Source organism: Moschus berezovskii, chromosome 12, assembly GCF_049115385.1.
Source record: "Moschus berezovskii isolate FMDL1 chromosome 12, NW_MosBer_1.0, whole genome shotgun sequence".
Classification (NCBI taxonomy): domain Eukaryota; kingdom Metazoa; phylum Chordata; class Mammalia; order Artiodactyla; family Moschidae; genus Moschus; species Moschus berezovskii.
This window is the reverse complement of record NC_142471.1, coordinates 30,013,963-30,031,974: the sequence shown is the minus strand read 5'-3', so window position 1 is coordinate 30,031,974 and position 18,012 is coordinate 30,013,963. Positions and strand designations below refer to the sequence as shown.

General features: G+C 37.3%; 1 protein-coding gene across 7 annotated transcripts in view; it reads right to left on the bottom strand.

The window, feature by feature from the left end:
* FAM149B1 (family with sequence similarity 149 member B1) overlaps positions 1-18,012 on the bottom strand; it is a 51,679-nt gene that overhangs the window by 31,999 nt on the left and 1,668 nt on the right. For all 7 annotated transcript variants that reach the window (XM_055425467.2, XM_055425470.2, XM_055425468.2 and 4 more), the window contains exons 2-3: positions 14,635-14,739; positions 13,331-13,460 (exon numbers count right to left, since the gene is read on the bottom strand). In XM_055425467.2, the coding sequence (XP_055281442.1) occupies positions 13,331-13,460; positions 14,635-14,739 (235 nt within the window). The remainder of the gene's footprint in view (positions 1-13,330; positions 13,461-14,634; positions 14,740-18,012) is intronic.

Below are 18,012 nucleotides of genomic sequence, written 5' to 3'. Positions count from 1 at the left end.
CACATATGCTCCTTTTTTCTATACGCATTTTTCTTCTATGGAGGTATAACTGACATACAACATTATATTAGTTTCTGGTGTGTATAATGTAATTCAATATTTGTATATAAAGCAAATCAATCTCCACAGTGAGTCACCATATGTTGTTACAGAATTTTTTTCCTTGCGATGAGAATTAAGATCTTTTCTCTTAGCAACTCTCAACTGCGTAATAGAGTATTTTAACTATAGTCACCATGCTGTACATTATATCCTCATGACTTATTTTATACCTGGAAGTTTGTACCTTTTGATATTCTTCATCCATTTCACCCATGCCCAATCCCACCTCTGTCATCATGAGTCTGTTCCATATCTGTAAGATTTTCTTTTTACATAGGTATTTAAAGCTATAAATTTCCCTCTAAGCACCACTTTAGCTATATCTTGTAAATTTTGATATTCTGTTTTTCCCTTATTCACGATATTTTCTGACTTCCCTGTAGATTGTTATTTAACTCATCAGTTGTTTAGAATAGCACCATTTTAACTGTCAACTACTTGGGGATACCTAATTTATCATTGTTCATTTCTAATTTAACTCCAACATGGTTGAACATACCCAGTATAATTTCAATCCTTTTAGATTTATGAGATTTGTTTTTTATGTGAAGATTATATATTCTCTTGTCATTGGGTAGACTCAGTTAGGTCAGGTGGTTTATAGTATTGTTCAAGTCTTCAATATCCTTCCTGATTTTGTTTAGCTGTTATATGAAATATTAAGAGTGGAGTACTGAAGTCTCCAGCTACGACTTTTTGTTGCTTATTTCTCTTTTAAATTATTTGATTTTGCTTCATATACTTTAAGGCTTCATTGTTAGGTGAGTATACATTTATAACTTTTATTTTCCTAAAGAATTGGCCTTTTTATCATTATGGAAATGTCCTTTTTTTCTCGTGGTATTTTCTGTCTTAAAGTTTACTTTGTGTTCAAAGTCAAGCAGTTTTATGGCTCTTAATTTCTGTGCCCTCTCATATCTCCTCTGCATTTGCGTGTTAACTCTTATCAACCAGGGATGTGTGTATAGTTTGGGCCCTCTGTTTTTTCCTGCATGTGGAGAGTTTATTAGGGCCTCCTATGACTTCCCAGACCTGCTTGATACATTTCTGGATAGTCTGCCAATCCATTTTTTGCTCCAGTTAGTATTGAAACTTCAGACTATCTGAGCCACTGTTTTTCCTTCTCCATATGCCACTGAATGTGCTGCTGCTGCTGCTGCTAAGTCACTTCAGTCGTATCCGACTCTGGGTGACCCCATAGACGGAAGCCCACCAGGCTCCCCTGTCCCTGGGATTCTCCAGGCAAGAACACTGGAGTGGGTTGCCATTTTCTTCTCCAATGTGTGAAAGTGAAAAGTGAAAATGAAGTCGCTCAGTCGTGTCCGACCCTTAGCGACCCCACGGACTGCAGCCTACCAGGCTCCTCCATCCATGGGATTTTCCAGGCAAGAGTACTGGAGTGGCTTGCCACTGCCTTCTCCGGACTGAATGTGCTGCTGTTGTTAAAAATGCTATTGGATATAAAGCCCATCCAAGTTCCACTCCAAATCTATTGAGACCTCTCTGGTAGTGAAACTGCTAGTTTTCAGGGGCTTCCTTGGTAGTACAACAGGTAAAGAATCCGCCTGCAATGCAGGAGACCCCCATTTGATTCCTGGGTAGGGAAAAATCCCCTGGAGAAGGGATAGGCTACCCACTCCTTACTCTTGGGCTTCCCTGGTGGCTCAGTTGGTAAAGAATCCGCCTGCAATGCGGGAGACCTAGGTTTGATCCCTGAGTTGGGAAGATCCCCTGGAGGAGGGCATGGCAACCCACTCCAGTATTCTTGCCTGGAGAATTCCACGGACAGAGGAGCCTGGCCAGCTGCAGTCCATGGGGTCACAAGAGGTCGGACATGACTGAGTAACTAAGCACAGCACCCTTTAAAGTTGAACACACTTTTAGTGTTCCTAACTCAAAGTTTTATTGATTTTGATGAATAACTGCTTTTCCATTTTCTGTGTACCTTAGTTAATTTTCAGAATCCTTTCAAAATCCTGGCTGCTTTTGACCATTACATCCAGTTTATTGTTGCTTTGGGGGATACTCACTCTGTCATGGAGAAGGCAATGGCACCCCACTCCAGTACCCTTGCCTGGAAAATCCCATGGATGGAGGAGCCTGGTAGGCTGCAGTCCATGGGGTCGCGAAGAGTCGGACACGACTGAGCGACTTCCCTTTCACTTTTCACTTGCATGCGTTGAAGAAGGAAATGGCAACCCACTCCAGTACTCTTGCCTGGAGAATCCCAGGGATGGCGGAGCCTGGTGGGCTGCCATCTATGGGGTCGCACAGAGTCGGACACGACTGAAGCGACTCAGCAGCAGCAGCACTCTGTCATACTATTTACAAGTCCCACCTCAGAATTTTCTCCTATTATATTGCCTTTGTCAGGTTTTGACATCAGTAGTACACTGATCTATAAAGTGTTTGTGTGACTGTTATTTCTTCCACAATTGTATGTTCTTCCATCTGAGCCTGGAGCTTTCTCTGTGAGAATAGATTGATTCAGTTTAAGAGTTTTACAGCTGTTCAGATTTTTAAGGACTTTGTTCATTTCTAAGTTACAGAATTTACTGGCATAAAATTGTTTATATTATTACGTTAATAGTCTTTTATTTAATGTCTGTAGAATTTGTCACTACAAATTCATCTCCTTTTTCATTCCTGATATTTATAATTTGCATTTTCTTGCTTTTCTTTGACTAATACCACTAGAGGGCTTACTACTAATCTTTTCAAAGGGTAAACTCTTGAACTTCTTCATTTTCTCTTTTATTTACCTATTTTCTATTTCATTGATTTTGCTTTTAATTATTTCTTTCATTCTACTTTGGGTTTAATTTACTCTTCTTTCCTAGCATCCAGGTTAGAAACTTAGGTTATTCATTTTAAAGCTTTCTTCTTCTCTTAAATAAGTATTTAAAGCTATAGACATCTTTATAAGGACTGCTTTAGCTGCTTCCATAAATTTGGATGTTTTGTGATTTTATTGTCATGTAGTTGCAGAATACCCTCTAATTTTCCTTGAAATTCAATATTTAGAGCAGTGTTGTTTAATTTCCAAATATTTGGGAATTGTTACAGGTATTTTATTATTATTGATTTCTATTAAATCTATTGTAATCAGAGAGCATACTCTGTATAATTTAATCTTTTGAACAATATTGAGGTATTTTATGGTCCATCATACAGTCTGTCCTCGTGAGCATTCCATATGCTCTTGAGAAGGATATGCACTCTGCATTTGTTGGGTATACCAACAGATCTTTTATTTATTTCTGATTTTCTAATTGCTTTATTAATAACTAAAATCCCTAACAATAATTATGGTTTCACCTAATCTTCTCTTTAATTTTATCAGTTTTTCTTCATACATTTTGAGACTCTATTAGATGTTTATTTATTTAGAATTGTTATATCTTCCTGGTATACTGTGTTATGGACTGAACTGTGTCCTCTCAAATTCCTGTGTTGAAGCCCTCATCTGTAACGTGATGCTATTTCAAGTTAATGCCTTTAAGGTGGAAAATAAGGTAAAATGAGGTCCCAAGGATGGAGCCCTAATCTGATAGAACTAGTGTTCTTATAAGAAGAGGAAGAGAACCAGAGATCTCTCTACCTATGCTCGTGCCCAGGAGAAAGGTTATAGAAGATAGAGTAAGCCAGGAAGAGTAGTCTCACCAGAAATCAGCCCTGATGGCATCTTGAGTTAGGATTTCTCGCCTCCAGAACTGTGAGAAAATAAATATCTGTTGTTTAAGCCACACAGTCTGTGGTATTCAGTATGGCAGCTTCAGCTACGGCAAACTGCCCTAAGTGTTACTACATTTGTTTTAAACAGGTTTTTGTTTGTTTTTGGCCGCACAGCATACATAGTCTTAGTTTGTGCCCCCTGCGGTGGAAGCATGGAGTCTTAAAGGGAGGTCCCCAAACTGCCTTTTTATCACTAAAAAATATTCTTCTTTCCCAGTGATCGACTATGTGTCTTTAGGTTTATGTTGTCTCATATTAATAAAACCTTGTCAGCTTATTGTGTGTACAGTATAATTTTCTCTGTCCTTTTAATTTTAACCTATTTGTGTTTTATATTTAGAGTTAATCTCTTCCATATAGTATATGGGCTTCCCAGGTGGCACTAGTGGTAAAGAATCTGCCCGCCAACACAGGAGACAAAAGAGATGCAAGTTTGATCCCTGGGTCAGGAAGATCCCCTGGAGGTGGGCATGGCAACCCACTCCAGTATTCTTGCCTGGAGAAGCCAATCCATAGGGTTGCAAAGAGTTGGACATGATCAAGTGACTTAGCATGAACACATATACTATACAGTTGAGTCTTGGTTGTTTTTTTTTTAATCCATTCTGCATTTTATCCATTTTTTTATCCATTCTATTTACATTTGTTTTAATTGTTCACATGGTTGGACTGAAATCTACCATCTTGCTATTACTTTTCCATTTGTCCTGTTTTGGGAGATGGGTTCTTATTCTTGTCCTTTCCTGTCTTTTTCTAGGTTAATCAAATGTTTATTACTATTCCATTTTATTTTTCTCATTGGCATCTTAGCTTATTCTTCTTAAAAATTTTTAATGTTTGCTCTAGGGCTAATAATGTGCATTCTTAACCTATCAAGGTCTAGTCAGTTCAACATTTTACCACTTCATACTTCCCTCTTCATATACTTTTCACTTCTATCTCTTGATACCTGACACAAATGTAATAACTGTTTATCACAAATGTAATAACTTTATAACACTATACTTCTATTTATATTCATCCATCCTTTGAGTTGTATTTGTCTTATCTTTTACTTCTACAAATATAAACTCCATCTTACACTTTTTTTGCTTTATTCAGCTAGTTATCCCTTAGAGAAATCACCAAATAATATAGACTTTTGTATTTACCCACTTATTTATCTTTTGGTGTTCTTTATCGCCTCGTGTCCTAAAGATTCTATTTTTTTAAATTTAAAACGTGAATATTTTATTTATTTTTGCTGTTATTGTTATTATTTTGTGGTGAAACACATGAAATTTACCATTGCAACCATTTTTTTTTCCCCTACATATGCTCCCCATCCTGACCCACTTCCCTCCCCCTCCCATCCCTCTGGTTCATCCCAGTACACCAACCCCAAGCATCCTGTATCATGCATTGAACCTGGACTGGCGATTCGTTTCACATATGATAATATACATGTTTCAACACCATTCTCCCAAATCATCCCACCCTCGCCCTCTCCCACAGAGTCCAAAAGACTGTTCTATACAACTGTGTTTCTTTTGCTGTCTCGTATACAGGGTTATTGTTATCCTCTTGCTATATTCCCTATATATGTGTTAGTATACTGTATTGGTGTTTTTATTTCTGGCTTACTTCACTCTGTATAATAGGCTCCAGTTAAAATTAAAATTAAAAGCTTCTGCACAGCAAAGGAAACTATAAACAAGGTGAAAAGACAGCCTTCAGAATGGGAGAAAATAACAGCATATGAAGCAACTGACAAAGGATTAATCTCAAAAATATACAAGCAACTCCTGCAGCTCAATTCCAGAAAAATAAATGACCCAATCAAAAAATGGGCCAAAGAACTAAACAGACATTTCTCCAAAGAAGACATACAGATGGCTAACAAACACACGAAAAGATGCTCAACATCACTCATAATCAGAGAAATGCAAATCAAAACCACAATGAGGTACCATTTCACGCCAGTCAGAATGGCTGCGATCTAAAAGTCTACAAGCAATAAATGCTGGAGAGGGTGTGGAGAAACGGGAACCTAAAGATTCTAACTGCTTCATCTGCCCAGAATTTTGATCTGTTACTCAGCAAAATGGGACCACTATGCTTTGTTTGGACTCTGTCTTACAACTCCATAGTCAGAAAATTATTCCCAGGCAGGGAGCCAGGTTAAATAGGGGCCTACCTTATGAGTTTCTTTTCTCTCAGGGATTATAGGTATATGCTGCCTGTTAACCAATGCCTCAAGAGACAGTCAGCATGGAGTTTCAAAGCCAGAACAGAATAAGGAAAGCATCAACCTGGGAAGGCAGCCTGGTATAAAACACTGAAACCCACGCACAGTAAGAAGGACAGGTGTAGGAAGATGGCCTCTTGTATGGTAGGAGCTTAAGAGAGATAAAGAGAACATCTAAGTAGTTTTTCTGACCCTGAGCAGTGTGAGAAGGGTGTTCTAATTACTTTGGCAGTGTACCAAATGACTCCAGAACTAAATGGCTCAAAATAGCAACAATCATGTGTTATCTCTCCAGGTTTCGATGTGTCTGGAATACACATAGCTCACAGCAGGAATGGCTTGTCTCTTCTCCACAGGTGAGATACCAGTTGAAAAGTTTAAAGGCTTGGAGCTGAAAGTATCTGAGTGCTCACAGCAGGAATGGCTTGTCTCTTCTCCACAGGTGAGATACCAGTTGAAAAGTTTAAAGGCTTGGAGCTGAAAGTATCTGAGTGCTCGTTCACTCAAATGTCTAGCAGTTGATACTGGCTTTCAGCTGGGGCTTCAGTTTCTCACTACATGGGCTTTTCCATGTAGTTTAAATGTTCTCACAATACAGTGGCTGAACTTCAAGGCGAAGAATCCAGAGAGAGAGAGAAAAAGAGCCAGACAGAAGCTGTGTTGCTTTCTAACCTAAACATGCAGCATCACTTTCACTGCATTCTACAGGCTGAGGCAGTAAAACAGTCCATTCCAGGTTCAAGGGGAAAGAATATAGAGCCTATCTCTCAATGGAGGAGTATTAGCATCTTGTAAGAGCATGTTAGATGGGATATATATTAGCATGGCTTTTGAAAATGTAATCTGTCACAGTGGGTGTTCCCATGGGAAGCAGTTTGTTGCAGAGTGATGGAGCACAAGTGAGATGAGGAGAATGTCCATGTGGAAGAGCAGTCAGCTTAAAATGTTAGAACCACATTTAAGAGAGGGAAGTTACCATACAGGGAGTAGGCAGCCCCACACAGGGTGACAGCCCAGTGTGAGGAAGGTGACTGTATGGAAGCGAGGACAATATTGGGTGTCTGACTGAGCAGGATGAGGAGATCATTCAGTGGGTGGGAGGGTGCAAGGGGCAGTGACCCAGCACAGGGTGTTGAAACATGTGGAGTGAGAAGGGCATTTGCAGAGGTTAGGAGGCAGTGAATTAGTGGGGAATTGGTTATGTTCAGGGGGATGAATCAAATAAGTAAATATATTAATTATAAGGGGAGCCATGTTCTATCAGAGAAAGAAGTTACAAATTTGCGAAAGTGAAAAACTAGAATGAAATGGGTCACTTCCAAGTGGAACAGGAAGAATACTTCTATTCCCTAGTTCTGTCCACTGGGAGGGTTTAGGAATCAGTGACACCTAAAAAGCAGTAAGCACATTTAGCACCCAAATCTTGTTTCTAAACATGGCACTAAAAGGAATTAGGGCTTGTTGGAGAAGTGGCTGATTCCGTGGCTGGGGCAAAGAAAATACAAAATAAGCCTGGATGCCTTGTCTCAGGCAGTAAGCAAATACTCAAAGAATGATGAGAACATGTCAAAATGGCACAGAAACCAGCTTGAAGGGAACTCTTACTGGTCAAATCTGGGACAATTGAAACTTCAAAATAAATAATGACAACTATGTATTATAACTAACTGAACAAAATAGGAATCCTTGAGTCTATACTGATGTTAACCATAAACTGAAAGTTTGAGGAGGAATAGGATAGTAGCTACATAATTTCAATGTACCTCCCCATAAAATACTTTCAAATGCAAAGCAAAGTCACATTAAGGGATTAAAGTGAACAACATCAATAATGGGAATTACGTGCCACCTAACAGAATGAAATGAGAAAAGCAAGCTCATTTCTTGGGTATCACAGATTGAAGAACTATTCCAGATTGAGGGAGACTAAGGAGACATGACAATGTGATATAAGATTTTGCTATGAAGAATATTATTGGGACAACTAGTGAAACTTTAAAGGAATCTGTGTATTAGATGGTAGCAGTGTTAATTTCCTGAATTAGATGTTTGCCCTTTAGTTACACAGAGTGTCCTTGTTTGAAGGAAATACACACTAAAATGTTTGGTGCAAGTATCATGTCAGTAACTTACTCTCAAACCATTCAGGAAAAAAACAGTTGGTCTTCCATATCCATGGGTTTGTTAATGTAAAACCCATTTACATTGTATTCAGTTCAGTTCAGTCACTCAGTTGTGTCTGACTCTTTGTGACCCCATGAATCACAGCACGCCAGGCCTCCCTGTCCATCACCAACTCCCGGAGTTCACTCAAACTCATGTCCACAGAGTCGTGATGCCATCCAGCCATCTCATTCTCTGTTGTCCCCTTCTCCTCCTGCCCCCAATCCCTCCCAGCACCAGAGTCTTTTCCAGTGAGTCAACTCTTCACATGAGGTGGCCAAAGTATTGGAGTTTCAGCTTTAGCATCAGTCCTTCCAATGAACACCCAGGACTGATCTCCTTTAGAATGGACTGGTTGGATCTCCTTGCAGTCCAAGGGACTCTCAAGAGTCTTCTCCAACACCACAGTTCAAAAGCATCAATTCTTCGGCGATCAGCTTTCTTCACAGTCCAACTCTCACATCCATACATGACTACTGGCAGAAAGTGAAGAGGAACTAAAAAGCCTCTTGGCCTCTTGATGAAAGTGAAAGAGGAGAGTGAAAAAGTTGGCTTGAAGCTCAACATTCAGAAAACTAAGATCATGGCATCTTGTCCCATCAGTTCATGGGAAATAGATGGGGAAATAGTGGAAACAGTGTCAGACTTTATTTTTTGGGCTCCAAAATCACTGCGGGTGCTGATTGCAGCCATGAAATTAAAAGATGCTTACTCCTTGGAAGGAAAGTTATGACCAACCTAGATAGCATATTAAAAAGCAGAGACATTACTTTGCCAATAAAGGTCCGTCTAGTCAAGGCTATTTAAAGTGTATGGAAGGATGTGTGTAGGTAATATGCAAATACAGTGCCATTTTATATAAGAGACTTGAGCATCCATGGATTTTGGTATTCATGGGGGGGTGGTCCTAGAATCAGTCCCTTATGGATATCAAGGTACGAATGCTCTTTATACTATACTTGTAACTTTTCTGTAAGTTGGAGGTTGTTTCAAATTATTAAGAAAACACAGTTTGCAGCAGTAGCAACTGATCACAAAACTTGAATTTCATTAATTAAGACACAACCTTACTAACAAAATAATGGATTTCAAAGGAATAACCTACTCTGACATACATGTGAAATCTGCAATAAAATGTTGGTGTAATTTAAGGAAAATATCAACATTATTTACATACTAATCAGGAACCTTGAACAAAATCACAATTATAGGTATAAATTTCAAAGAGAAATATATTCTTCAAAATATTAAACAAAGTTTTTATATCACCCAGCAATTCCACTCCTAAGGGATATACCTAAGAATATTCAAAACATGTCCACAGAAAAACTCACACACAAATGTTCACAGTAGCATTATTCAAAGCAGCAACAAAGTGAAGCAACCCAAATGTCCATCATCTGATGGACAAACAAAATTGGTATATCAATGCAATGGAGTTATATTCATCAGTAAAAAAGAAGTACCGGCATACGCTATAACATGGCTAAAACCTGGATATATGCTAGATGAAATAAGCCAGATATAATAGGTGACACCATATATGCTTCTTTTAATGAAATATCAGAATAGGCAAATGCATAAAGACAGAAAGCATATTAGTAGTTGCCAGGGGCAAGGTGAAGAGAGAAGTGGACAGTAATTACTAATGGAGACTGGGTTTCTTTTTGGGATGATGAAAACGTTCTGGAATTAGGACAGTTTACACAACAGTGAATATACTAAAAAACACTTGTTTACTTTAAAAGAATGAATTTTATGTATTTGATTATGATCATAAAAAAGGTAAAAATAATCCAATCAAAGTCTAATCTAGTGTTAAACAGATGAGAAATCTATTAAAATATTTAAATGAAATATCAGAAGTTTTAAACACGTGAAAAAGAATATAAATTTCTGCCAGAAGTCAACATTAGCCTAGAACTCAGTTCCCTTAAAAAAGATGAACTCAATACCTATATACTAGCAAAAATAGATTAAAAATACAATTTTTCATATACCATGCAAGGTAACTAGGAAAAGATTTTCAACAAATGTACATTACTTTTATGGACAAAATTATAAAAATGTATTAAAAGACATTAAAGAAATGGATATTAAATGGATAGATTTATATATCAAATTTATGATTAGGAGAATTCACTATCATAAAGATAGCAGTCCTCTCCAAATTGACCTATGCAATTTAATAATCAGATTCTAACATACATGAAAAAGACTGGCCAATACAATTATGAACAGTGTAGTAAGACTCCCCTGTCATATCTTATAGAGTATTATAAAGCTATAGTTTCATTAAAATCAGTTGTAATAACATGATTTTAGAATAGAACAGTTTAGATAGCCCAGGAACAAATCCTTTTATATTCTGAAATTTAATCTATAACAGAGATAACAGCAAATCAACAAGAAAAGCATGCAACAAGGATCAGGAAGATCCCTTGGAGAAGGGAATGGCTACCCACTCCAGTTTTCCTGCCTGGAGACTTCCTTGGACAGAGGAGCCTGGAGGGCTACAGTCCATGTGGTCACAAAGAGTCGGACACGACTGAGCGACTAACCCTTTCATGCTACTACTTTCACATGGAAGAAGTTGGAAACGTGTATGTGCATTTTTAGTGATCACAATGACCCGAGGTTGCTACAGGTATTTAATAGGCAGAGATGATGACTACTAAACATCCTGCTATATATATATATGGGACATTTCTGTACAGCCATATCCAAAATGCCAAAAACGTCCTTGCTTGGAAATCCTGAACTAGTCAATAAATGGTGCTGAAACAATTCATTATCCACATAGAAAAATTATGTTCCTTCTATATGAATGTATAAAAAAACCATTCCAGGGGATTAAAGACCTAAGTGTGGAAGAATTTGTGAAAGTTACAAAAGCCACTTATCAGGAAAAGATATTTGTAATACATTTAACAAAGAATTAGTGTATTAGTGATTAACTGCACTTAGTTACTACTAACAAAAACAATTAATAGTGGCTTAAACAAAAGTTTATTTTTCTCTCAAAAAAAAATTAATCTACAGGTAGGCATTAAAGGCTGATATGGTGGCTCAGCTGATATGGTAGCTCCATGGCTATTAAGGATTTAGTTTCTTCTATCATTTCCATCCTCAGTGATGCTTTATGGTTCAAGATGGCTATTTTTACCTTTAGCCATAGGTCCATGTTCCAGGCAGGAATTAGGAGAAAGGAATTAGGATAAATGGATAAATTAGGATAAATGGAAAAAATGGCATTCCAGAAAGCCCCATCTCCCAACTTATTGTACAATTCATTAGCTACCCCTACCTGTAACAGCAGTTTAAGTTTTCAACTGGGTACAATACCAAAAGTTCTGTAGTTCTATAGGATGAAGGGACACAATGCAACTTCCTAAGAGTCTTTGTTAAAAATATTTAGAATAGGGGTCAGCAAACTATGACCAGTGGGATAAATCCAGCCCACAACCTGTTTTCTAATAACATTTTATTGGAATCCTGTCATGCCCATTTATTTATGCACTGCCTATGGCTGCCTTCTCAGTGAGAACTGAGGGTCCTGACAGTCTGCAAAACCTGAAATATTTACTATTTAGTCCTAAAGTATACCTTCCTTGTAGCTCAGTTGGTAAAGAATCCACCTGCAATGCAGGAGACCCCGGTTCAATCCCTGGGTTGGGAAGATCCCCTGGAGAAGGGAAAGGCTACCCACTCCAGTGTTCTGGCCTGGAGAATTCCATGGACTATTTAGTCCATGAGGTCACAAAGAGTTGGACACAACTGAGCGACTTTCACTTTCACCACACCTAATCCAAAAGATAAAGAACTCCTACTAATTAATATGAAAATGATAAATAAAAAAATAAGTGAGTATGAAATATAAACAGTCAATTCACAGACTACAAATATATGCAATATCATGTATGAACTGTCCAAAGAATTCTAAGCAAAAGAAGCCAGATATAACTATTAATACATACTATAGGATTCCATTTATATGAAGGGCAAGAACAAATAAACCTGGTGATAGAGATCAGAATAGTGGTTATCTTTGGGATTGGGAGAGGGCATCGAGGAGCCTTGTGGGAGCTGACTGTCTATATCTTGGTCGGTGTACTGTTTTCACACACACACACACACACGCACATGCACACCCAATACATAAGTTATGCAGTTTTCTGTAAGTTGTATAATTTTTCTTTTCCTCATCAACCCCACTGCATCAGATACCCTTTAAAAGAAAACTAAGGGACTCCCCTGGAAGTCCAGTGATTAAGACTTTGCCTTTCAATGCTGGGGGTAGGGGTTTTGCGGAGCTAAGATCCCATGTGCCTTGTGGCCAAAAAAACCAAAACATTAAACAGAATAAAAATACCTATTGCATCAAGGCGATAAACATGCATAAAATTTGTCTTTTAAATTTTCTTTGAAGGTTGTTGATCTTAAATACAATGGGAGATAGTCATGAATGAATAAATTAACCTCATCATAACACTCAGTTAATTAATAATAGCTGAATAACATCTTAGGTAAATACCTTTAATCTTATTTTCTAGTATATATAAGCAAAAATATATGTAAAGTAAAATTAGAACCACACTACACATATTGTTTTAAATGAGCTTTTTTTCATTTAACAATATATTGTAAACATTCTCTGAGTCTATATGGCTTAGTAGTAACTTTCAAAAACATTTTAAGCAACAAGGTAATATTAGTAGTGGAGAGACACATTAGTGGACTGAGCACAGCAGAGTAGATCCAGGGCCCAGATCTATACTGACCTGCAGCTGTTTAAGCCAAACACTAGGCATCTTTAAGGATCAACTACTCAGAAGACTGATGCCTTCTTTACAGCTATTTTAAAGGGTAAATAAACAAAGTAGGAGGGACTTCCCTGGCCGTTCAGTGGTTAAGACTCCACACTTCCACTGTTTGATTCTTTGTTGGGGAATTAAGATCCTGCATACCACATGGCGTGGCCAAATAAAATAAAATAAAAAATGTAGGAGAGGGAAGGCATGAAATATACTGACCAAACGGACAAATCCTAACTCCCAGAAGAGTCATGCAAGCACTCCATGAGACCAATAAAATAAAACTCACACCATATCCCCAGGAGAAGTCCGAGCTGCCTTCAGTAGAGATCCCTGTGCTTGTATAACTTGGAAAAGCAGACCTTGAATTTCCAGTGTCAGTTGATGTAAAAGGTGATTCTTGTGTGATGTCAGATTCACTAAATGCACAAGTGGGAAGGAAAAGAGAAAACAGAAAAATTCTTATATTTCCTCAAGTTTCTATAGCATTGACTACTCAGCAATCTTTTAGGTGATAGGCATTTGTACAAATACATCCAGAGAGACAAAAATAAATGAATTTGAAATGCAAGCATCACAGTAAGGTCTGACCTAATTCCTACAGAATTGATGGCTGCCATTCTAAATAATTCTAGTCTTAGTTTACAATTAATATTTTTAACATTTCACTTATAACATCTACCCTCAAGAAACTGAAGACATTTCAGAAATACTAGGAATAGTATATGAACTTGTATGCCACTTCTAGTTTACTAAGCACTTTCACAGATATTAACTGCATTTTATCCTCACAAAAATCTGGTGATGTAAAACTCACCAGTACATCTAGTGATGTACTTTAAGACAAAAACTCTTGAAATTTAGTACTAGATTTTGAAACAAGGTTTTATGACTATAATTTTTGTATGATACCACAATTTCTTTTCAGAACCCTCTGTGAAGTTACCATCTCCTCTGTCCTATTTCTTAAAATAATAATTGTAGCTAATATTTACTCAGCATTTACTATATTTTATCTCATTTATATTCACTACACCCTTTAAGGGATACTGCTGCTGCTGCTGCTGCTAAGTCGCTTCAGTCGTGTCCAACTCTGTGCGACCCCATAGATGGCAGCCCACCAGGCTCCCCCGTCCCTGGGATTCTCCAGGCAAGAACACTGGAGTGGGTTGCCATTTCCTTCTCCAATGCATGCAAGTGAAAAGTGAAAGTGAAGTCGCTCAGTCATGTCCGACTCTTCTCGACCCCACGGACTGCAGCCTACCAGGTTCCTCCATCCATGGGATTTTCCAGGCAAGAGTACTAGAGTGGGTTGCCATTGCCTTCTCCGATTATTCAGCTAATAGGTGGCAAAACCAAGATTAAAAATCAGATCTGTTTGGATTCCTCCTGAGTTTCTGCTTTTAACTACCTCATAATACTATTTTTCAAAGATTACAAAAATAAGTATGTTTCCACTAGTTGTTCCGGAATGGAAGTTTGAAAAATTCTTTTGTTTCATTAGTACAAGGCTTGATACCAATCCTAAGGCAAAAAACCCAACTTTTGCCATTATCAAGTGCAATAAGCAAACAGTACACTTTGTGTCATTACCTTTGGGAACTTAGGTCTTTTTCATGGCTGTCATTGGTAGAGGAAATTTCATCCAGTTGCTCAGGAAGAGGATGATGATTAAGAGCATGTTTCGTTATTCCTTTCCTGTGAAATGGAAAAACAGTTATATTTTTTGTAAAGAAAAAAATATATTCTTTTCAGTAACTTGATCTACAAGTTAAGTCACCTACTTCTTGCTGTTCAGGAACTGCCTGTCCAATGCAATAGCCATTAGCCACTAGCAGTTAAAATGTGGTCAGTTGGAAATGAGATACACTTTAAGTGTAAAACACACAGGATTTTGAAGTCTTAGTACAACAAGAATGTATAATATACCACTAATTATTTTATTTTGGTTACATGTTAAAATGATAATATTCCAGATATACAGGGGTTAAACAAAATATATTAAAATTTATTTCACTGCAAATTGAAAACATAATAAGGTATAAAACACACTTATTAGAACAGCTAAGATAAAATACAGTGATAACACTAAATGCAGGCGAAGATATGGAGAAACTGGATTTCTCATACATTGCTGGTAGGAATGTAAAATGGTACAACCACTCTGGAATAATTTCACAGTTTCTTATAAAACTAAATCATGCATTTATCATAAGACCTACCCATTGCACTCTTGGGTATTTAATCCCAGAGAAATGAAAATTTATGTTCACACAAAATCTGTACACATTCAGAGCAGCTTTATTTATAATTGAAAAAAAATTAGAAGAACTGAAATGTCCTTTCATAGGTGAATAATTAAACTTTGGTATCTCTACACACATAGTGGAATATGATTTAGCAATAAAAAGGAGTGAACTGATACATGCAACAACTTGGATGGATTGCAAAGGCATCACACTTGCTGAAAAAAGCCATCTCAGAAGGTTACATATACTATATGATTCTATTTATATTACACTCACAAATGAGAAAAATACAGAGGTGAAGAAAAGATCAGTGGTTCCCGGGTATGGAGAAAGGAATGGATATGACTATAAAGGGGTATATAAGGATGTTTCTTGGTGCTGATAGAATAGCGCTGTATCTTGATTGCACTGGTGGTTAAATATATAAATGAGACCAAATTGTATAGAACTATGAGATGGCTGGATGGCATCACCAACTCTGTGGACATGAGTTTGAGTGAACTCCGGGAGTTGGTGATGGACAGGGAGGCCTGGCGTGCTGTGATTCATGGGGTCGCAAAGAGTTGGACACGACTGAGCGACTGAACTGAACTGACTGATGTATACATATACAAGAGTGGATATAAAAATTGATGAAAACTGAGTAGGGTTTATAGTCTACTTAACAGTACTGTACCAATGTCAGTTTCATGGCTTTGAAAGTTACATAAGTTGTCATCATTGGGGGAATCTGAGTGAAGGGTTCATGGGACCCTATGTACTATTTTTGTAACTTCCGGTAAGTCCACAATTACTTAAAAATAAAAAGATTAAAAAGTTAATTTCACCTGTTTCTACTATTTTTTAATATGAGTATCTGAAAATTTTAAGTTATGTGTTTTGTATTATATTTCTATTGGACAGTGCTGTTCTAGAGAGTTCAACATGTGCATTAGAATAAACTATGAAAAAAGTGAAAGTGTTAGTTGCTTCAGTTGTGTCTGACTCTTCGCGAACCTATAGACTGTAGCCCGTTAGGCTCCTCTGTCCGTGTATTCTCCAGGCAAGAATACTGGAGTAGGTAGCCACTCCCTTCTCCAGGGGATCTTTCTGACCCAGAGGTCGAACCTGGGTCTCCTGCACTGCAAGCAGATTCTTTACCATCTGAGCCACTAGGGAAGCCTCAGAATAAACTATGGGGCCAATTATTGTATGTTCCAGTCTTAATCATCTATAGTAGACGTTCTTTCTCCACAAAATCCTATAGTCAAATAACTTGATAGGTTAAACAAAGTTACACAGGTTTCTTTACAATAGGTTTTCCCAGGGCTTTTAATATGTAAATGTGTATTATAAATGTACTACTCATTTCACAAGAAAGGAAAGTGAGGCACTGAAGGATTAAGTAACGTGCTTAAGGTCATATGGCTAGTAAGTGATGGAGCCAGGATTCAAATCCAAATAGTCTGTCTGAGGCTGCTCAGAGCAAATGAATAGTTTGAGATTTTAATAAATTGTACCATTTTTGTATATAAAGATAAAGACCTACTCAGCAGAGCTTGTACTTTAAATTATTTCTCAAATGGTGGAGCTGAATTTGTGGAAAGCTTTTTTCTTCTCTCATTCAATGATCTTATAACCAAAAGCTTGTCTTTGAGACAGTGGTGGAGATCAGAAATGTGGATTCCAGCCATGAAATAGAAACTTAAGACATATTTTAGTCTGTCAGAGAAATGTGGTTATGAAGTAACAATCAGATAATACCAAAGATATATTAACTTTGATCATAGCTTTATCGTTATTAAATAAGAAAATGTATATAATTTTTAGAACTGCATAATGAAGCATATGGGGTGAAATGATAATGTCTGGGGTTTTCCAATATTTCACAGATGACAGGCTGAAAAAATATACAGATGAAATATGAAGGAAATATATTAAAATTTTGATAACTGTTTAATGTAGGTGATGGGTAGGTCATTATATTATTCAGTATACAATTATGCTTGAGATTTATCATTTTAAAAATGTTAAGCTGTATGCTTATGCCAAAATCTTTTTAATATCTATAATTTTGAACTATTAGAAAACTAAAGTTATTTCTTCAAAGCAAATTATCATTATAACACCAAAAGGGAAAAGTACCTTTAATATACTGTTATTTAAACACATATAATCTTCATTTTTGTCATTATTCACATTATTCTGACACTTCTAGAGAATCACCTTTTGGGAGAGTTATCTTTAGGAAGTATGAAATCAACAATAGAAAATAAGTAACATAGCCAGGTGGTTCAGTGGTAAAGAAACTGCTTGCCAATGCAGAGAATGCAGGTTTGATCCCTGGGTCAGGAAGATCCCCTGGAGAAGGAAATGGCAACCCTCTCCAGTATTCCTGCCTGGGACATCCCTTGTCCAGAGGAGCCTGGTGGGCTACAGTCCATGGGATCACAAAAGAGTCAGACGACTAAACAACAACAACAACATAACCATACTGGGTCAATAATTCCGGTCCAATAAGTGCAATCAACAATTTTTCCATAAATAATACTTTTTTTTCACTCTCATAATGGTCAGAATTAATTATAAAAGCAGGTTTTTGGCTAAGCCCTGCTCGCTAGATTGGGAAATGACTTTCTTCTTCCTAGCTCCTAAAAAGCTTAACTGAGTTGTTTCTGTGTTCTATCCTATTATTTAATAGATAACAAGCTTCTGAAAGGCAAGGAAAGATCATAGACTGATT